Source organism: Caretta caretta, chromosome 7 (assembly GCF_965140235.1).
Source record: "Caretta caretta isolate rCarCar2 chromosome 7, rCarCar1.hap1, whole genome shotgun sequence".
Lineage (NCBI taxonomy): Eukaryota > Metazoa > Chordata > Testudines > Cheloniidae > Caretta > Caretta caretta.
This window is the reverse complement of record NC_134212.1, coordinates 72,819,179-72,841,344: the sequence shown is the minus strand read 5'-3', so window position 1 is coordinate 72,841,344 and position 22,166 is coordinate 72,819,179. Positions and strand designations below refer to the sequence as shown.

At 42.0% G+C, this 22,166-nt stretch overlaps 1 protein-coding gene across 3 annotated transcripts; it reads right to left on the bottom strand.

Moving 5' to 3' along the window:
- Positions 1 to 78: 78 nt before the first annotated feature.
- On the bottom strand, positions 79 to 17,881 carry SYT15 (synaptotagmin 15). Of its 3 annotated transcripts, none has more exons than XM_075130803.1 (9): positions 17,373 to 17,881; positions 12,130 to 12,340; positions 11,167 to 11,309; positions 10,159 to 10,454; positions 9,345 to 9,515; positions 8,102 to 8,222; positions 4,466 to 4,609; positions 3,563 to 3,742; positions 79 to 2,089 (listed from the first exon to the last, which is right to left on the bottom strand). In XM_075130803.1, exons 1-9 carry the CDS (start codon positions 17,377 to 17,379, stop codon positions 1,953 to 1,955), a joined length of 1,410 nt encoding a protein of 469 aa, XP_074986904.1. In that variant the 5' UTR covers positions 17,380 to 17,881; the 3' UTR covers positions 79 to 1,952. The 3 variants fall into 3 exon arrangements, with proteins under 3 accessions (XP_074986904.1, XP_048715218.1, XP_048715219.1); XM_048859261.2 differs by lacking the exon at positions 4,466 to 4,609 and adding an exon at positions 4,837 to 4,881 and having other exon boundaries at positions 17,373 to 17,880; XM_048859262.2 differs by lacking the exon at positions 4,466 to 4,609 and having other exon boundaries at positions 17,373 to 17,877.
- Between the last annotated feature and the right edge of the window lie 4,285 nt (positions 17,882 to 22,166).

Below are 22,166 nucleotides of genomic sequence, written 5' to 3'. Positions count from 1 at the left end.
GAATAGCAAACCTTCCGTTGTCACAGTACTTGTCATTCTGTAATGTATAACAAGCATGGATAAAGGAGACCGCATTGGTGCAATGTACTGGGGTTTTTTTAATTACATACAGGATACTGTGCAGCGAGACAGAGATGGATTTGCTGTCAACTTGAAAAGTGCAAGCAAAGAAACAAAAATCCTTTGTTTCCTAGCCTAGCAGCATTTATATTAACAGATATAGTACATTACAAATTTAAACTACATAAACACACACATCATCTAGTAAAACCTAACTAACTGAAACACATTATTGTTTACCTTCATTTACAGCCAAATTAGTTAGGTTTTACTACCTTAAGCGGGGGATGCACAAAGAGTAATTTTAGTGTCCATTACAATTTTACTATAACAATATAGTTAGCACACTGTCGTATATTGTTTTCCTCCTCAAATCAGACTTGCTTGATATTAGACTGTTTTTAAACAGCTTTTGGGGAATAGAATTGGGAAACCAGATCTATTCAAAGTTTCGGGGACTTAACAGTATTGATTCAAGACAGACGTAGTGTGTCCAGGTATTTTACAAGTTTCTTCACATAACCAGTCCAATATGTCTTCACCTGATTCACCAATATTGGACCTCTCTTGTACCATATTCATAACAAACTATGAGATATGAGGATCCCACATGACTTCTCCCAATTAGATTGAAGCCCCCCAAAATATTTCACTTGGCAGCTCAGGCAGATTTGAACCTACTGTACTATTGCCCATTTCAGACATATTCCAATTCATGCTACCACCTTCAGACAGCAGCAATGTTTTCAAAGGGAAAAGTGCTCTGGTTCTCAAGAGAGCTCTACTTTTAACATATTAGGTTAATTAACACTGTATCCGGTTTTAAAGGAAGTCTGTTTTATCTCAACTGCAAAGATTACAATGCTGATTGAAACATATTATACTAAATGCTGCATTAGAAGGCAGTTTGGTGGTCTGGTTTATGAATTTAGGTTAGGATGTAAAAAGTACTGTGTTCAAGTCCTAGGTGAGCCATCAAGAAGTGACAGCTGTCCTGTTGCTTTTATTCTAATTAAAATATAGTTGATCCACTTTACTTAATAAAGAAATGAAGGAATCACCACTACCACCACCACAACAGTTCATTCTGCCAGAGTTTAAGCTAATAACAAGGCTGTAATATGATCAGAATTTTAGCCACCATTTTCAATACTTTTACCTTGTCTTCAGTGTCACCAGAAGGTGTGTTATATTTTGGAGTCAATAGCAGACATTCAACTAAACTGTTGATAGAAGTACAGTGTTATGTTGAGATTCACAGAAATGTGTTATGGCTGCTGGGTCATTATAAACCAGATTCAGATTTACACTAGATTTGAAATATAAAGCAGTTGTCCTGGATAATTCAAGTATTTCTTGTGCTTACTGTATTCAGCTGACATATTTTGAGCCTGATTGGCCCCATTATTTTAGTCCAGTTCTATGCCTTTGGCACTCCATTAATTTCAGTAAAGCTGCACTCGTCTAGAACTGAAATAGTGTAGTGGTGAATCAGGCCCAGTATCCTTGAGGACCATTTGTAGCTTGTTTGGGGTTCAGTCCAAATGAGGAAATTAGTGACCAAGGGCCAAGATTAGCAGCTCAAATAACTGGTCACGGGATTAGAGCACTCTTGGTTTGTCTTTCTGCTGTGTGTGATCTATTGTATGTTGATCAAACAGTACTGGAAAAACATTTTGGAGGGAGAGAGAAGACTGTTTCAGCCAAGGAGAGATTGACTTTTCTGTATGTTTAATGGAGGATAAATGTTAAGTTGTTGGCTGGTTGCAGAGGTTAATGGTGGAAAGGTTTTCTGTGCGTGTCTTTGGATTCAGAAAAAATATAAGTGTGTCTACATTTTAAAGGAGTCCTTTGTCTTTCAGGTGCTGTTCAGAGAGAGTGATGCTGCTCAATTAGGTGTTGCGGCACAGAGCATGCCATCGTTTAACCAGCTCCTTGGGCTTGCTGATCATTTCATTCCAGTGTTCCAGCTCTTTGCCCCTCGTGTACATGAAGGGCCCAACCACTACACGACCCAGCAGGTGGGTTTCTGAATAGAAAAAAAGAGTGTGGTTAGTGGCCAGCACCCTTACTATGTTCTGGTTAGATTCTTACCTCGGGGTGAAACAACAGCATTTCTTTTACTCTCTGTATAATAAGAGAATATTTTTTAAATCAAAATTTCCAATCAAAGTGTGTGCTATAGATCTGGGGATATAGTGTTCTCTCAGTGTACACACACATTAAAGATGATCACCCCTACCATGGCAGAGTTCCCACCAGTGACTCGGCTATTGGGAGCTATTGCAGGTGGCGCACACCCAGTCAGATCAGCTTCAGCCTGTTCCATCACTTACAGTGTACTGCCAGTCAGAGCTACAGTTCTGGGCAGACCAATCTTTATCTCCTCAAATCCTTCCACCTAGAGATGTATTTCAAAGATGTGTCCTGCTGTGGTCACCACCAAGTTGGCTAGGATTCAGACCAATGTTGGAAGGTGAAAGGCTTTTGGCTCATGGAGGAAGCATATTTAGTTAGTGGAGCATCTGACTGGGAGTCAGAAGATCTGGGTTCTGTTTCTGGCTCTGCCAATGACTCTGAGACAGTGGGCAAATCACTTAACTGTTCCAAGCCTCAATTACCCATATGTAAAATGGGGATGTCATCTGAACCTGTCTCACAGAGAAGTGTTAGTGTGTGTAAAGCACTTTAAGATCCTCACATAAAAACGGTTATACGTTTACATCTTAATTACAATGCAGGCCATTACCAATCCCCCAAAGCCAGTCCATTCACCTAAACATTTTATATGGTAACCCCATGAAAGCTTTTGTGTTTCAATACTGAATTCATGCTTGGGCTAGAGAGAGAGCAGAATGCAGCTGCTAATATACAGAAATTGACTAGATTGTAGCAGTTCTGGTGCTGATTTAAAGTTTCAGTTAATCTCAAATCTTTGGAACAGGTTCCCTCTTTCCCAACCCAAATTTCAAATGACAAACTGTTGTCTGTCTAGATTACTTCTTTACTGATGTTGCTGTAAAGCAAGTATTGGATTTTTGAGTATATGTGTGGAGAATTTCCAAATGTCATTCTAATATCATATTAGATATCTAATATCAAAGAACATTCCAGATATATCCAGTCTCTGAAAAATATGTAAGGAACATACCCAAACAGACTAGTGAATGGCTCTAAAATGATTGTTTTTCATTTTCCTCACTGTGAGACTCAAAAATGTACATGATTAGAATGCTATAGAATGAATGACAGCTAACATGAATTGTATTTAAAACCATTTTTAAATGCCAGCTCTTTTAAGCTTTCTTCTGGTGGTTTAGTCATCTAAACAACAGCTTCTGATATACCTGGCTGTCCATTAGCTCCTGATGGTTATCATGCAGGTTACTGTGACTCTCCTGTGTTTAGAATTATCAAGAGTAAACCTTGCCTTTCTGCAAATGTACAAGAACCTAGGAAGAGCTTTAGTATATCTCAGATATAGTAAATTCTGTTTTCTTACTGTCTCCCTCAGCACTCTGGAGCACAGAGAGGCTCAGGCTTGCTGTATCCAGCTCCGTCTGGTCTGCCTTGAAGCTGAAGGTTTCGTTATAGACTGGATTGGGAGATCCCAGAACAGCTGTTGTCTTTTTACATTTAATGAATTTATTGTGGTTCATTAGGGACACTTTGATATACACACCTGAGGTGAAAAAAAATTCCAAGAAGAAGAAAACAACATGTCAGGGGCACTTGAGAGGAAAAAGATAAAGATAATTCAAAACAATTTCATGATTTCAGAAACTATATTTAAATCAAATTAGGTCATAAAACTAATCAGATGAAAGCCTAATGATACATGCAGAAGGATGGCAATATGCAATGACATTATCTAGTGAGTACACTCACTATTTAGACCCTCATTCAGGAACGCAGAATCCCTGTTCAAGACTGCACTTAAGCAGATAGTTGCGTCTCATTGACTTTTTATCCTCCCTTGAGTGGATGGGTAAATTTGCAGAAGGTATTGGCAGTTGGGAAATAAAGAGGTGTCTGGTGGTTGTTTAAAATTGTCTCTTTGGTTGGTTGATTATTTCTTCTACAGACAGTGGTTCTCAAACTAGGGCTGCCCCTAGTTCAGGAAAAGCCCCTGACGGGCCGGGCTGGTTTGTTTACCTGACGCATCCGCAGGTTTGGCCGATCGCGCCGCCCACTAGCCGCGGTCCATTGGAGCGGCGAACCACGGCCAACCTGTGGACGTGGCAGGTAAACAAACCAGCCTGGCCTGTCAGGGGCATTCCCTGAACAAGCGGCGGTCCTAGTTTGAGAACCACTGTTCTAAGAGACCGTGCAAAATAGAAAAAGAAGGGTAGGGTGGGGAAAGAATAGCAAGAAAAAGTCTTCCTTGCTTTCTGTCTGGACTGACCCTGCTCCTCAGTGGTGTTCAGCCAACATTTGAAAATAAGAGCCAAAGCAGCCTCTAAATGATTCCATTTTCCCTCTTCAGCTTCAGTATTCACTGGCAAGCATAGAAGAAGGTTGATCTTGGTGGCTAAACAGTAATGTTTTCCTGAGGGAGAAATAAGAGCTCCTCTGCTGTAATTGTTTATTACTCCCTGCCACTCAGGTACACCATCATTTCCAGTCTTTATTGCAAAACTAATTAAAAATATGCTAAGGCTGGTCCTGAACAGTCTGATTCACTGGGGAATGGTATGGGGAGCCCAATCATCTTCAGAGTAAGAACATAACCCCACTTTCAATTAGTAGTTTTTGAAGATAAAGTTTAGGAATTACCATTTTGAGTCAAACTCAAGGTCCGTGTAGTCCAGTATCCAGTCTCTGAGGGAAAGGGGCAAAAACGCAGCAATAGGCAAATGTAAGATAATTCCCTTCCACACTCACCCAGCATGGATCTCCTCCTGGTCTCTGTGGTTAGGGATTGACTTAAACCCTGAAGCAGATGATTTAATATCCCTTCCAAAATGTTGTTATAATTCATTATGATAACTAGATACATAATAATTGGATATTCTTGATTTCCATATAAATATCCAGTCTCTTCTTTAATCTTGCTAAATTGGTTTTGAGTGATGTAATTTCTCAATTCCTTTTAGCTCATATCTTGGTTTTGCATGAATAATGGTCTTTGATCAGAAGAACAATTGTTTTGGTATCATTGTGGATTATCCTTATAGCTAGAGAACCAGCTTTTGAAGGGACATTTGGAAGTTCAAGTAAATTATAGATGATGTTTTAGATGCTCTGTGACCCACTGTAGATAGTACATGAGATTTTCATCTATAGGGACCTGAGTTCAACTTAAATCTCAGGTGACTTATTGATCCTGCTCCCCTTCAAATCAATGGAAATCAGTGGTTCCAAACAGGAGTTTGGAGATTAACATTTTAGTCCTGGTTTATCTACATCACAAACTTAGTTAGTCAGCAGTTTCTCCTCAAGAGAGACCATGGATTTTTCAGAGTAGGTGGCTTTTCACCCAACGACTGAGGTATGTCGATTGTGGTAGGCCTTGGCTTAAAGAAGTTAGCCCATAAACTGCCTGCACTAAGCCTGGCTCAAGCTACTCCTCATTTACACAAGCACTAAAGTCACTCAAGTTTTAATCAACCAGTAAACATTCCCTTATTGGCCTATACCTTGCTATAGAATTCAAAGCCCTTGCTCTCAAGATCAGCTCTTTGGGGAAGGGACCTTTTCGTTGTTCTGTGTTTGTACAGCACTTAGCACACTGGGGCCCTGGTCCATGATTGAGGATCCTAAGGGCTATAGTAATACACATAATCATAATTAACAACAATCATTATGGAAACAGACAGCCTATAAACTGTAAGAGCCTTCTCAATCAAGTTCTTCCCTTTAGGATTTGCCAGAGAATCTGCAGTCACTAAGTCAGCTGTAGCAGTGGGCATTATCAAAGGAAATAAGGGCTGTTTGTTTAAAGGTCTTTAAATTTTAGCCATTTATCCTGAGGAATTGCTTATTGACAGCATTTCCTTCCTTCCTTCCTCCTGGAGAGCTTCCACAGCCCTGTCAGTGCACTGATTACTGTAATAATGTGCAAGAGCCTGGCATCAAATTAACACAGTAGCTCAATGGCCGATGTGTTGAAAGAAGCAAATTTAATCTGACTTTTACTGCTGCAAAATTTAAAATCCTGCACTTTGGGCCAGAGCAGAGATGAGCTGTGAGAGGAATGCTCTCGTGTGTGTGTGTGCGCACGCACACACAGAGTTCACACACACACACAGAGTTCACACACGTTGCAGAACCCTTGCCTTAGCCTCTTCCAATCTCAGGACCCTACATTCACCTCATTTGCAATTCATCTCCCGGAAGTCAGTTTTATAAACATCCTTATCTTAGCTAGCTGTTCGCTGTCTAGTGCCCATTTATAATAGTTGATCTCTGCCTGTCCATTATTTACCTCTTACTGCAGAGGCATTGCCTATTAGGTCATGACTTTGCTTACTAGAAATATGGGTATTTTCAGTGCTGCTCCTACTGTACAACTCCTCTTACAACATTCCTGGCCTAAACAAGGCAAATTCATCTCTAGTAATGTTATAAAAAATTTTGAGAGAGCATTCATTCTGGGGTTAATAGCATGAGTCCCACTGCCTGGATCTTTATAGATATCTTGTACAAAGACCGTTTATCTCCATCAATGAGACTGTCACTCTACGCACTTTACAAATACAGCTACTGAAGATCTCTGTAGAGAAAATTAAACTGTACTCAACTGTAAGAGAAAATCTTTTACATTGATATGGCTCCTTTTATCTCCAATCACTTCACAAATCACTAGAGACGGACCCTGTTGGATTCAGAGATGTATTTGAATATCCACCAGTTCAGGATGTTTGGATCTGCGGGGTTTTGGACCATTCTCTACATACATCAACTCTGAAATGCAGCCCCCATCTCCACTTTCCCCCCAGACTGAAGGACAGCAATCAGCTGATATTCACTACATAAAAGGATGTTGGGAGAACAAAGCTTGGCCAAGGACACCAGGCCAAACCATTTGCATCCACAGTTAATTGCAGGCACAATCCCACACGCCTCCTTATTTGTAGACACAATATTATGCCCCACAAAAATGGAGGCCCGGTTGAGACCTATTTCAAGGACAGGGCCTACTTATCAAGATGTGCCAAACAGAAGCTTTGATTCACATTGGATCTACATACTGGAAAAAAGCCTGACTGTGCACTCATATATGGCCATCTTTAATTAAAGAGCCTGTGTGATTTTAGCACTTGGAGATTTCAAATCATTAAAAAGAACAGGTATGATCAGACCTAAAACTAAGGGAATGTCAGTGTCTTGCTAGCTATTACCTGAGCAGCAAACATCTACTAACAGACTATATTAGTGCTGTTACAAATATATATGCATTTTAAACCTATATACATTTTTCATGCTTTGAAAGTTCAGTGGTAACTGTATACTTGTCCAAAGCCATGTTTCCTGCCTCCTCTATCTGCTGTGCTTTTTCTTGCCATCAATCTTTGTCTTGAGCAACGGACATGTTCAACAGATTTCCTTGCCCATTGAGCCCTAGTCTGCCTTCAGTCCACATGCTGAAATCCCAGGGACATCTCCAAAATGGCCCAACAGACCTTCCAAAAATCATTTGCTTCTGGGCTGAACACTAACTTCAGAAATACAGGGTTTGTCCTGGACATGCTCTCTCAACTGTAACAGCAGATTCACCGGTGCAATGCTCTACCCGCAGCTTCCTTAGGTTGTAATGGAGGCAAAGCAGGACACAACAGGATTTGTTAAGTGTCTTGCCTTCCTTTCATTTCCCTCCTCTCTGCAATCCACTTTCCCACCCAATGAATACGCAAACAGCAAATATCCAAATCTAGTTAGCACCGGAACACAACACAGTTTGCTTCTGTGCAGAAATTAAATCTCCCTGGTGTTTGGCCGGTCAGTGGAGTCACTTAACGTAAGCACTGGGAAGATGGGCCAGGAAGAAGCAAACCAGAACAGGGATCCAGGGGTAGTAACAGAGGAAGGTAATACTCACTGGCAATCTCTCTCTCATCCTGGAATTTTAATCCCTTCGCTCTCAGCACCACTACAGTGAGACGGCTCAGGTAGTCATTGTAGCTGAGAGAAAACTGGATATCGCCGTACTCTGAAGGAGGCTTTGGAAGCGGAAGGTCACTATTAAAATGCATCTAAAAGGCTTTCTTTTCAGTCAGATATATTGGAAAACAGTGATTTCTGCAACTTTAGGAATGGGACATGAATTCTAGCATCTCTGAATTTCACTGTTAGAGGTATTTGAAAGGAACAATCCAACACTGGTATAATTGCCTACATAGTGATTATTGCTCTATGGTTCTTTGCAGGAGATTCTGACTTTATCCCCTCCCACTGAAACCTGCTTGCCCTTATTCACATAAATAGTTATTTACATCAGTGAACAGGATTTGACCCTTCTTTCTGGATCCCAGTCTTAGCTGTGCCTCTTATCCACCCAGCGCTATCAAGGTGTCATTTCCCACCCTCCACCCTTATACACACACTCTCTCTCTCTCTCCCCCCCCTGCACCCCCACCCCCCAAGGCAGGAAACCATCTTCTCCTCCTCCCAGTTCCCCAGCACCAGCAGGAGTAACCCTGCACTGTTCAGTATGAGGTAGTCTTAGAATTGTCACTAACCAAGCTTCTGGCTTTACATAAATGGTGGTCAAACTGTCTTGATGTGTTAGGAAAGTGTTACCCATGGAGTCATATTAACACACACGAAAAACTTTCCCTGAGGGCTTGCCAGCAGCTTTCCTGCATTCCTATCCCTCCTCCTAATTTGGGATACAGCATCGTTCATCCTGCTTTGTCCTGGGCCTTTCTTGTGTCCTCATTAATTCATAACAGAAGCAAACAGCAGCAGGTGTTTTTTCATTTGGCTTTTACGCCTCATCCTAGCTGTTGGGGAGACAGCTGTGTACAAATGCAGCCATTTCATTCCTGTGCTAAACACTGTGACGAGAAACATTAAAGTGTTAATAGTGCTGCATGTGACACCGCCTCCTCCACAGCGCACGTTAGGACCCCTGGTAAATACTAATCCCCATCTTTTAACAAAAACAATCCCATATTTGATCTTGCCTTCCTCTGCCCCATCTGAGCCCATGTGCGGATACTACATATATGTTCTGTAGAACTCCCTAGTCTCCCCAGTAAGCCCATCACCATGGGAAAGCTCAAAAATACAAAACAGAGTGGTATTTGCCTAATGAGTGTACTCTTTAATTAGTTGCCTACCTCCAAGTTTTCTGCTTCTAAATCTCTCCAAATTACTAGTTTGCTGTCACCAGTTAATGTCTCATTTTTCAAAGGAAAAATCACTTGGCCTAGGAGATGGTGCTTTTTCTGTTTATCGACATGGTAGAGTGAGAACTTCAGAGTCCGTTGACACAATGTCTTACTAGAAACCTGTACAAAAATAGGCAGAACATTTCAATATAACAATGTAATTTATTACATAGCCCTGCAATTTATCATTACCACACGTGTGATGCATATATCTCTGAAATATTTTAGGGCATGTAGTTTCTGTACTTAAAATAGGATATATATTTATATTTCTTACAAGCAAAATAGCTATGATAATCTGCATCCCAGTATGCCCACTGCTTCTTCTGGGTTTTGAGGTTGTATTTTGATTTGTATAAATGCACGGAGAACTATGATAAACGTAATATATTATAAAAAAAATCAGAAATTAAGATGCCAGTATCTACGCTACTTGAGGCAAAATGGTGTAAACTAAATAGTGGAGATGAAATATCAAATGAGATTTGTTTGACTTAGCTTGTAAGTTTGTTGGGGTATGGGACCATCTCTTTTTTGTGTTTTTTACAGTGCCTAACATAAACACACACCCTTGCCTGGCCCTGGCAGTGCAAATAATAATAATAAACTGCCTCACAGCCAGAGGGCATTGTGACAATGTATGTGCCGGGAAAGGTTCGCCATGAGATGACATAGACCTCCTGGCTGCACAGCCTAGTGATCTTGTTTCCCTGACATCCAGAGTGACACATCAGATGTACCATTCCAGTTAAAAGGCAAGTACCTGAAAAATAAAATTTTCATCAAACTGAGGGTTGAGGGTTTTGCGTTTGGTTTTGGACTGAAGGTAACGCCTTTCATCAGGCAGCAGATAAATTTTCACAAAGGGACTGCAGGAATCTGTAGGAGGCTGCAGTTTTCTAGCTTTTATCAAAGAGACGAGAAGCCTTTCAGCCTCTTGCTCATATTCCACTGAGAACCAAAGACGGCCAATGTTGCACTCAGGGAAGTCCGTCTCGCTCTTGTCTTCAGGGAACTTGTACAGCTCTGGGTTGATAGACCCTATGACATAAGCTCCAGCTTTGCAAAATAAAAAACAAAACCAAGCAAGTTAACCTCAGACTACAGCAGTATTTCTTACAGCTACTGCCTCTTTAGGGAAACCATGTAAAGCTTTTATTTATTCACAGTCTTTCTCTGTTTATAAATTCTGCCTTTGAATTCCCTTTCCCCTAAAGGTTGAGGAGAGTGTGTACACTCGTCTCTTTTCTTCTTAATATTGTTATGGAGGCTTCTGTAGTGACTCTGCCTTGGACAACTACTGGGGGAATGTAGCTGCTGTTTGTTCCAGCCCTCCAGAGTGCAGCACGTACTCCCTTCTGCAACTGGCCACGCCTGCCCCTTGTGGGAGATGCTAGCACTGACTGGACACTAGCCCCCAGCAGCTCTTGTGTTGTCCCTATATTGAAGGGACTTGCAAGGAAAGACTTGCTTCTTGTGCTCTACCCTCTCCCTTGTACAGCAGTGTAAGGGGTGGCCCCACTCTGGCCCAATTCCTATCTAAACATACAGTACAGTGTTTGGGGCTATTACTGTAGAATACTGTAGTGTAGCTACACTTTGTGATTGATATATATATATATATATATATATATATATATATATAATCAATATCACTCCAGAGTGTGGACAGATAACAATTGTAGTGTATAATATTTGCATAGCAAATGTGTTGCACAGTACTCAAGCTTCCTTTCCAATAATCTGTCCCACCTTTGCAGTGTCATCATACCCAAGGAGTGAAAAGAACACCGGGGTCCAGACTCCGGAGTCACGTAGGGGTCACTGTCCTTCTGAACCTGCTCTCCATTTGTCAGGTTAATCCAGTCTCGCCCATGAAATTTTGGTGGAATGATGAACGGAACGCTTCTAGTTCTGCTCAGAACAACAACAAACAGCTCTTCCAGTTTAACTAAGGAAACCAAACTCAATCAGAGAATAATACATTTAGTTGTAGTTCCATAGTTCTGCAGAAATCGTTTGTAGCTGCATTAGTCCTTAGGTGGATGTGATTGATAATGCAATACCCCTTGTTTAGCCCATATAAAAATCATAGAAAGTTATTTATTTGTATGAAGGTAGCACCTAAAGGTCCCAGTCAGGGATTTGTGGCCCTCATTATGGCGGGCACCTTACATACAAGTAAACGTTCAGTCAGATCCCCTCACCTTATCTTTAATTAATGCTTCAAAGAAAAAAAAGAATCAATTGAACTTTTTTGTTTTAGAGATTGAGATTGAGCAGATCAGTAGCTCTCCAACTTTTTCAGTCGACTACTTCATTAGCTCATTAATTACCTTCCCCCATGTCCAAAATTCCCACTGCTTGGTTCTTAAAATGTTTCATTCTAAGGACCACCAGGAAGGGCTCTGGGCCATGGATCAGAGTTTGAGAACCAACAAAGTTATCCATGTTCCAAGTCAATTTGGTTTCCCCACCTTTTTTATTGTTAAATTATATTACATTATATACATCGGAAATAAAGAATTACTGAACTGAGGTTATAGTAACAGTCACTTACCCTAAAGGCATGAATCCCACAGCATTTTACCTTTCCTACATGACTGATTTCTCCCCCTCCCCGCATCATTTTGGGTTCCTGTCATACATTGTCCCACATTTGGGCCTTTGGCAGGTAGAGAAGTATGTAGCTTGATAGACAGTAGCCCATAAGAAGAAGGAGACGTCTATTCACCTTATGCTTTTTGGTTGAATTGCCGAAGATTGCTGACTTAAAGTCTGATCCTCCAGACTGGCATCTGGATGTGTTGGTGTGACTGAATTGGGGAGTTCCTCATAGGAAGGTAGGAGGCATATCTTCTTCCAAAGCAGATACACTGCTATTCCAATAAGGATCAATAAAAGGATTGCTCCTATTACACCTCCAGCCACAGCAGCTACCTGTTCTGGTTACAGGAAAGCATACAAAGTGGGATCATCAATACATATAGGGTTTTTTGGACAGGAATATTTAAATTTAAGAAAATGCTCCTAAGACTAAGAGCTTACAGTTTTTTGGTTTGCTGAAAGATTTATGAGAATGGATTTGCTTATTTCACTGTCAATTATACTGGCTGAAACTTTGGAAATAGAATTTGACCCTCAAGAGTTTTCTTGGGGGTCCAGTCTGAGACTGGAATGAATTCCTTCAGAACCTAGTGGCCGTCACAAACCCTCACCATCTTCCACTCCAGCTGCAAAGCACATTTCTTTGACTTGCTTTCTCTAACACAAATATATAGCAACATATAGTTAACAAAAACCTACCAAAACAAAACACTCCCGTGGGTAGAGGATGGGAGAACCAAACACCTGATAGATATTAGTTACATCTCTTAATACTCTACTGGAAGATGATCAGATACTTTGATGATGAGCATGGAATAAGAACCTGCATGGAATATAAGTAAATGCCAAAGCTTTCTTATTTTTATTCCAATTATCATGAGAGATCTTGTAGTACTCCCATTACAGGAAAAACAGGCTAGACAATAGAGGGTGAAATACCAGGCATCACATTATACCATTACTTTGATTTGTTTCCTTTTTCTTCAATGTTCAGTTGAGACAGTGTGTCCAAATGAAGAAAAAAGCAAAACATAGTTTAAAAATGAAACAAAGCAAAGAATCTTTAGTACAAAGGAGGTTTAGAAACACAACAAAACAGAATTAGAGGATACGTATGTTTCCTGATCTGAAAAGATCAGCTCAGGCACGTCATTTAAAAGTTGTATCCTGAATCCTGATTTCTTAAGATAAAAATGAAACCCTGAAAGAGCAGTTTTGTAGCCAGCACAAATGAAGATAATTTATCAAAATATCAAAGATGCTTTAATTTAAGATGAATATGCAGAGATTCCTTGATGAGGATCTCTTATTCAGTAAAGAACAAAAGTTGGATGTTGATAATGGACTCAATTCATTGGTATCCCAGAGCTACTTTATGCTATCTCTGCTGGAATACAGAAGCCATAAAGAGACCATAAGGCCCCACCACCACCCAGACCAGGAACTCCATTGGAAATCAGAGCCACCATAGCCAGTGCTATGCCACCCCAAGCAGGAGTCTTTGGTGCAAGTGGCATGCCACATAGATTCCTAGTGGGGAGAGATGCATTCCTATCCAGGGAACCTGGCTATTCCTGGCTGCTGGAACAGTCTGGGGCATTGGGGGCATTGCGAAGTAACCCCTCAGGCTGCTGTAACCTGAGCTGGGGACTAAAATGTCAACCCTCAGCCCCAGAATAGAGGGAGGCGCTGAGGTGGTGTAAAGCCACTTCCTTCAGTGTGGCCTCTCAATCTTCTTACACATAGGAACAAGAGCCCCCTAAATCTTTTAGTGAGCATAGTCAATGGGGCCCCTCATCACTTCCCTTGTATAGCATTCCAAGGCATAAAAGAGGGAGTCGCCACAACAGTTCTGCAATTCCTTCTGATTGCTGAAAGTGTGGTGAGCTCTGAATGTGCTTGGTGTCCTCTATGAGGTTTCCTTGCATTTCCTTTTCTTATGCCTCACTTTTTGTAAGTGATTAATTTTACCGACAGAATCACTTCCCTCCTAACTGCATCTGTTGTGTTCTCCTACTCCAGGCCTCCCCTTAGGCTTTTAACTCTCTCTTCTTTTGAAGGCTCCAGACAACCTCCTTCTATTGCTTTAAACCCCTTCCTTAAAACACATTTTTTTTTCTGCAAAGACTTTTAATGCTGATCATTGCAAAATTTCTCAAGTTCATGCTATTCCCCGGTGATATGTTTTGGGGTCACATGGGCCGGAGCCACAAAGTCTAGATCTGGAGCTGAACTTTCCCAGAGTTTGGTGTTATTTGAAACCAGGCTTCTCTCTGATTTCTGAATTGTTCTGGCTGTATTTGAAGTTCTGAACTAGATTCTAAACTCTTTTTGTGATGGAAGAGGAATCCTGTCTTATTTGTACAACGTCAAGCACAGTCTGCTTTCAGTAAATAATACTGGATAAAATATTTGTTCAGATTTTGAAGTGACCAAATAGTACAAAGTGTGTAAATGGTTCTCTGGTAGCGATACTTCCAATTATACTTCACACATACATGTTATTTCTGAATTCCCTGCTCTTCTTTATCTCCTCCTGAGGTGTGGTAGAGGTGCTGTATTTAATCAGCAGCTTGCATGGCAATACAAGCAAAAACTATTCATTCAAAGATTTTTAGGGCCAGAAAGGACCATTAGATGATCTAGTCTGATCTCTGTGTGATTAAATAGAAGTTGGGATCATACTTCTTTTTTGTTTATTTTTTAATCTGCTTTTATATCTTCCCCTGCCTCTCAACCAACATATGGACTTTTCAGAACAATGAATGTCATCTTTTTCTTTTCTCTTGTAATCTGAAGAGAGTGTGTCTAGAAACCAAAACATATCCAACCTATGATTGTAATAATTGCTTTGGGAAACTCATTTGCCTGTTTGCTGTGGGTTGAAAGTCTGGATGTGCTAAACTGGCAACCTAATTTCTTAACTGTTGCATAACTTTGAAGTTTGGGGAAACTGGCAACTCAGAAATTCGCTCTTGACCAAAGAACTTCTGTAGATGCACATTACCTGTTAGTCTTTGAGAGCATACTCATAAATTTCCACTGAAACCGTCATGTAGGTAAAACTGGTAAATGTACAAATCTTTATCCACTGCTTTTTGAAGAGCAGAGTGAGAAGTGTCTGATGAAGGTAAGTCTTCTAGCTAAATTCCATGATAAAATGAACACTGGTAAAAATGAAATAGTTCCACAGGTGTAATATCTGCACTGCAAATGTTTGTATGGTTCATGGTTTTATTCTCCACCCTGATGTATGTATATTAAAGAAAGGCAAGCATTTCAAGGGCCATAAAAGCTTAACCCACTTATCTTCTTTGCTATTTCTCTGTTTTCAATATATTTCCTTCTCTCCATTTCTGAGCACTTACTCCTTTTCCAACCATCCTGTGTTCTGCTTAGGTAGCCTGCCCATGCAGCCTTATCCACACAACCATCAGTGACAATAAACCAATAGGTGTTGTGGTGTAACTACAACAGCCATCCATGGAATGCAATGAAGTAAATCCAAAGAGAATGAGCTCTTAACATTTGCGCAAATTCAGTGAGATTAATTTGTTCACTGTTGAATCATGTCATTAAACATTTCTGACCCACTTGCCCCACCCACTGACAGCACATTAATCTTTTATTCATATTTGGGTAAATCCACAGGAATTTTACTGGATTCAACAGACCTGCTTAGAATTCACCCGTTTATCTAAAGCAGAATTTGGCTTATTGTCTTTTTTTAAGCGGTTTGCCTTATCTGGTTAAACCAACAGCAGTAGCCAACAGATTAGGAGGATACAGTGTGGCATAAATCAGAAAGACAGCTATTAAAATAGGTGTGATTGGTTGTGTATAAGAAGAAAAATGTTTGTATGATTAAATAACTACCTATGTTCATGAGAAATTGGTGTACTGTATGTATGATATAGAGCATAGAAGTTAGAGATGGAAAGAACCAGTTAGAACATTCAGTTAATCTCCTCCAACCTCTTGCTCTGTAAGGATGAGCTATCAACATATGTAAGATATTATCCTTGATTTTAGCACACACAATATTTTGATGGGTGGACTTTCTGTCTCCCTCAGGCTTATAGTCTCTTGTTTATTATTTGCAAAAATAGCTGTGCATATAAGCTTTCTCCTCCTACCACTCCCCATCCTTCCCACCGTTCTCTGGTAAATCTGCAGCCTGAGAAATGACCATACCGATACCATACCAAATAAATTGTATTGTGGTTATATAGTCAGGCAGCAGTGCCTCACATATTAATTCATACTCAAGTCTCAGATCTGCAATGTATTTTCTCTTCATTCTCATTATAGTTTACACATTTGCCTTAGCACAAATCTTTATGACAGAAAAGTGCAGTGTTTTCTGAAAAATCTATCTGCTTTTACATTTCCTTCTTGGCTTGCTCTCTCCGCCTTACATGCATTATATACAACAGAATCTAAGCAATTATTTGATAGGAAAGCAATCACCAAGGGCATATAATAAAATCAAGTGGGAGACCTGAGAATTAGGGGGACGGTGCTTCATAGCTGGAGTTCTGGAGGAGAGGTGAATAACTGTATAGTAGTTCATGTTCACAATTGTTACTAGAGATGGGTTGAAGGAAGCTGCAAAGTTCTGCTTTGGATCCATAACTAAGCTTTTCTGAAGAGTTTATTATTCTATTTATTTAAGGAGCATATTAGCAGGATGGAGCAGGGCAGTCCCCCAGCACAGAAGCAATCTGGAGATTTCAGCAACTCAGGAACCTTAGAAAATCGTTTGCCTGAGGAGCAGTGTGGACAGGGGCTGGATTTCTGAAGAGGAGGGAAATTTCAGTTCAGATTGGGTTCACAGGAACCTATATCAGAGAAGAGCAAGGATGAGATTGATGCAGGCATGGGGTGCTGGAGGCGACCTAGCCTGGTACTGACATGCCCCCTCTCCTAGGTGATGAATAGCTGGTAATGGTTTGGTATCCAGGCCCCGGAGACATTGGGGAGGTGAAAGGGGGAGAATAGCTGTGCATGTGTGGCCCCTGCATACCAGGCATCGCCCTCCTCTTGGTGCTTGGGCAGCTAAGTGTCCAGCCCCAGCCCTGACCTCCCCAGGACAAGGGGTACTGGGGCTGCTGTTGCACCCTTTGGCTTGAAGTGGTTTCCAACATATGCAGGGTTTAGAGTTTAGTTCAGTGGCTCAGCACCCCCACTGTGGGGGTTTAGTTCAATGGCTCAGCACCCCCACATTGTTCCAAGGACACTGGCCCTAGGTGTGGGGCGGGCAGAGATCTGAGCCCCAAGTTACACCTGACTAGCTCCCCTTCGATTGCGCCCCACAACCCCCTGGCCGGGGGATGCCCTGGGCCCCTACAGGCCAACTCCGGCACTTACCAGACATGGGTCCTGGGGCCTCGGCTGCTGGGCTGGATCCTTCGTCCCTCAAATTCACAGGCTCAGCCCCATCTCCTCCAGTCCCCGGCAGGGCGATCAGCTCCTTGCCTGCCCTTCCCCCGGCGGGCGGCTGGGTGCACGAGCTCCCTGCCCCCCACCAGCCCTCGCACGGCCCCAGCTGCCAGCTGGTGATTTTTTCCCCACGTGCGTCTTGTGTTCCCGGGCAGCAGCCGGAGATCAGGGAGCGGGAGGCAGCGAGTCCTTGGCCAGCTGGCCGCCGCTTCCCTCGCTCCTGCGGCCCAGCCTGCTCCTCCTCTAGTCACAGATGAGCTGCTCGGTATTTAAGGGCTGCGGGGACAATGAAGCAGGCTCTGCAGTCAGCCCCTGCCGCCCACCCCTGGGGTTTGTAGCATCCGTACAATAAAAGCACCAACACCAAGCCGCTTCCTCTGTTGGCTTCCTGGTCCTTTAAGCTGCGCTCTTCGGCGGGAGGGGAGGCGCCTGGTTCCTGCCTGCTGCTGGAAAAGTCACGCCGGGCTTTATCGGGGCGATGTTTGTTCAGCTAAGAAAACCGCCCGAGTCCGAGTGTATTTAAGTGTACAGATATCTAGGGTTGTGAGAGCATGTTATTAAAAAGGAGTTTTCTGCTCGCAGAGCGATGCCCTCTGCACTGGAAGACCTTGAAGGGCCTATTCTAAGCGGAGCTGAGTTGAATAGGGCTCAAACTTCAGGGCAGGGCCTGTGGCAAGCCTGACATTCGAACCAAGGTTTTAGCTGGGAGGCAGGCTGCAGCGGTCACAGGGGAGTGGGGTTTTGCCACTGACTTGCTGTGGGCATAGCGCTTCACCTCTTTGCTTCAGTTTCCTCCTTGTTAAAGGGGGAGTTAATGATTCCTACCCTCCTTTGCAAAGATCCTTGTGCCTTAGTGCTATAGACGTGCAAAGCCGTATGCAAGAATGATCAACTATTTATGCATTTCTTAGTGTAAACCTTGATAGGCTGGTTCACTTGTTTTAAGCCCCATAAAGAACAATTAATCTATTGTTTTTATTGCAGTGCATTTCACAAAGTTGAAAGGTGAATTAAGTCTTCTCCTTATCCACTGGGCAGGCAAAGACAGCAGGAGAGCAAACTTTCTCATGATGCCCCACCTATATACCTCAGACAGGTCCTGAAGGGGCTCCCTGCAGGCAGAGTTCTGTTCTCATTTAACACCTTTATAAATGGGCTAGAAGAGAGAGAGAGTAAACTGCATAGTAATGAAATCTACAGTTGACACTAAATCTGGAGGAGTTCTGAATACCCCTGGGGACAAAGAAATAATACAAAGGGGATAGATTGGAAGCATGGGGATAAATTAAAAAAAAATAGGATTCATGTTGGAAAAAAGTAAAGTCCCTCATCTAGAGGAAAACTAACTGAAACACAGGGTATTAATTGGGGAGGGAGATAAAGGTGGAAAGCAGCAAGGCTGAAAGAAATCCAGGGGTGATCAGAGATGTCAAATAAGACTCAGGCCACCAATTAATTTCACATAGATGAAAGAGCCTAGCTTTCCTACAACTGACACTGGTTTTGGACTGGCAACTTCTACCCCCTTATTAAAGGTGAACTCAGTGGTGTAGTGATTAAAATCAAGAAGTAGGTAAACTATATTTTCCATTGGAGAAGTGGGTAAACACTATTTACCTGTGATTACCATCAACTATACTACTGGGTGAAATGTAATGGTTTATAGATTGTAAGTTCTTCAGGGCAGGGAATGTGAGTGGGATATTCAAAAGAATCTAAATGAGGACTATAAGTCCCACTAAAAGTCAATGAGACTTGTGCTCCCAATTCACTTAGGCACTTTTGAAAATCCCACGCCATGCCGTCATATTTGTTTGTGCAGTGACTAGCACAATGGTGAAGAAAGCAACCCTGACTGGGGTTTCTGGGCACCACTATAATTTTCATAATGACGATTGTAGGCAGGGCTGGTAGCACCATCTATTATTAAGGTTTCCTCTTATAAGACCCCATTTTCAGTTGTTTATATCTTTGTCAACCGTTAATCATTTGGGCTGAAATTTTTCAGGCTAGGCGTCTTCCACGGCCAAAATGGTCCAGCTGTTTCGAGTAACAAGGCTATGGAAAAACACGTTGTTTTGCCATGTCAGAAACTTCCAGCAACCTTTTCTTTTGAAATGCTTTAGTGCCCCAAGCTTTGGAACAGGAACTTGAAATTTAGCAGCTGGGGAGGGCTCTCTGTCAGGCCTTTTTCATCTCTGAAAATCCACCCAAATTTGACCAAGTTATAAGTTTTGGTAAAGTTATAAGTTTTGGTAAAATTGCAGATTGTTCATGCTCTAGAGTAGAAGTCAGTAGAGACTTTTTAGCTTTTAGCAGCTAAAATCTCTGAAGATTCCTGTGGGAAAATAGCATGTTATCATATATTTTAAATATTGTATCATAATGCATATACACGCAGGGGAGGATTAAGGTAACACAGGTAACCTTAACTCTGGGATTTCCTAACTTTTTTGTGTCTTGACTTTGCAGCTTTATTACTGTTCTTTTCATGTTGATTTTGGGTATAATAAATATACACAGACTCCAATTAATTAACAAAATATATGTGGAAACTTAAAAACGATAAAGGAGTATATTTGAAAACAAAATTGTTCAGTTTTCAATTCTTCTTTCACTTACCTGCCAAGACATAGAATTCAGGATTCTATCTTTCTCCTACAGCAGCAGATGCCATTACTAATAAAACCTTAAGCGCTGTAAGGAATGCAGCTCCCTGCTTTCTTACATCTTTGAGTGACATTGGCTGTTTTAGAAGAGCTCCTGAACTTAGACTATGGTAACTACCAAGACTTTCAGTGTAATTTTAGACTGATTTATACTTTTTGGATGTGTCCTGTTCATAACTTGGGCTCTGTGATGGGGTGTGCATACTCCACACCAGGCAGAAAAGGGTTAATCACACACCATGGGTGGAGGAAGTCCCGCCCCTCAGATCCTGCTGGGCATGCTCCAACTGCTGCGCTAATATAAAGGAGAGCAGCCCAGCCCACTTTGGGGCTGACCACTAAGGAGGAAGGATGCTTGGTGAAGGCTCCAGCCTAGGAGCCATTACAGCCTTTCCCTTGCTAGAGATCCCGAGACACAGATTGAAGACCTGTTGCTTACAACTGACTGGCTAGAGCCAGAGTCCCAGGGAGTTACCTGTGCTGAGGAGACCCTGATGTCATATGGACTGCAGCTTCAGGAAGCCTGGTAGAAAAGGGAGGTGGAGTGAGTGGTGTCTCCCACCTGTGTAAGGTCAGTGTTGCAGTTGGATTCCCTGCTGATGCAGTGGCTGGCCACTCTGCCACTGTTAGGGCCCTCGGTTGGGACCTGATGGAGTCAGTTGGACCTAGTTTCCCCTACCCTGGCTGCCACCCCTTTTGGTGACTGCCACTCAATCTGGCCATTAGGCTGTGCTGCCCTGCACTCAAGGGTTGCCATATTGACCCTGGCCACTTAGCCACACTGCCCTGCCCTCAAGGACTGCTATATAAACTCTGTCTGCTAGACCACACAGCCCTGCACTTGAGGGCTGCTCTAGTGACTCTGGCCACTAGGTGACACTGCGCAGCGTCTCGAGCCATTAGGCCATGCAGCCCAGAACCCAAGGGCTGCTGCTTTGACTCTAGCCATTGGGTCGCACTGTTATGAGGTCCATGATAGTCTGGTAGGTTGTAACCGCTATATCAGTGCACCCATGATCCACCCCAAATGGGGATGGGGTGTACATACACTACCACATGCTCTCATATACTTTAAAAAAAAAATTCTTCTTAATGCTTATGGAAGTTAAGAGGGGATGAAACCAATAAGGGTCTAATGAAATTAAATCAGATTCAATAAAATTTACTTTAAAATCCTTTCTATAGAATATTTGAATCCATCTTCATAACACTTAAAATTTCCTGCTATAACTTTTAGCTAGATTGGCTTAATACTCTAATTACTTTGTATAGGACTTTTCCAGCAGGGAGATAGCATTTCAGGTTACCTTTAAATATAAAGCCATTTATCTCTCATGTATATTTAATTTCCACCTTCTCACATGTTGCTAGTTCCTGAACGTATTTATTTCCCAACTGATTTTTTCTCTGTCCGTTGCTTCTGCTATATTTATTTCTACAATGGATTCATAATAATTCAGGATTTGGGCTAGACACTCACCCCACCCCCCGTGCTCCCCTCCCTGAGCAGACTTCTTGCTGCTTACCTGGAAGGCATGTGGAATGCCATCACCACAGTATCATGCCCCTTTCCTTGTACACTTGTAGAAGCCTTTCTGCTGAGCACTGCAGGGTTGAGACTCCTCAATGTTTGGAATTGTGTGGGGACTGCAGAGGACTGACAGCTTTCCATGCTACTGTCCCCTCCACAGCCAACAGAAATATTAGCTGATATGCTAATGGGAGTGACTGCTTCATGGACTCTTGGACTGCTACAATGCTCCATGGACTGCTACAATGCTCCATGGACTGCTACTCAGCAGTTACAGGGATACCAGTCAGTGCAACTTGGTTCCTGCTGGAACCATGCTGCCAGTGTGGGGATTACCTGGGGATGGACAGTCATCCATGTGTACATCTCCTGCTTTCATGGAGTGGGTTCTTTCTCTGCATATCTTGCTATATTAGTAGGTTTAATTCCCTACAAACTTTGTGGCCATCTCATACCTTTCTGTCTGATTTTACTTTTTTTTTCTCTTTTCATTTTACCTTTTAGCAAATAACCATTACCAAA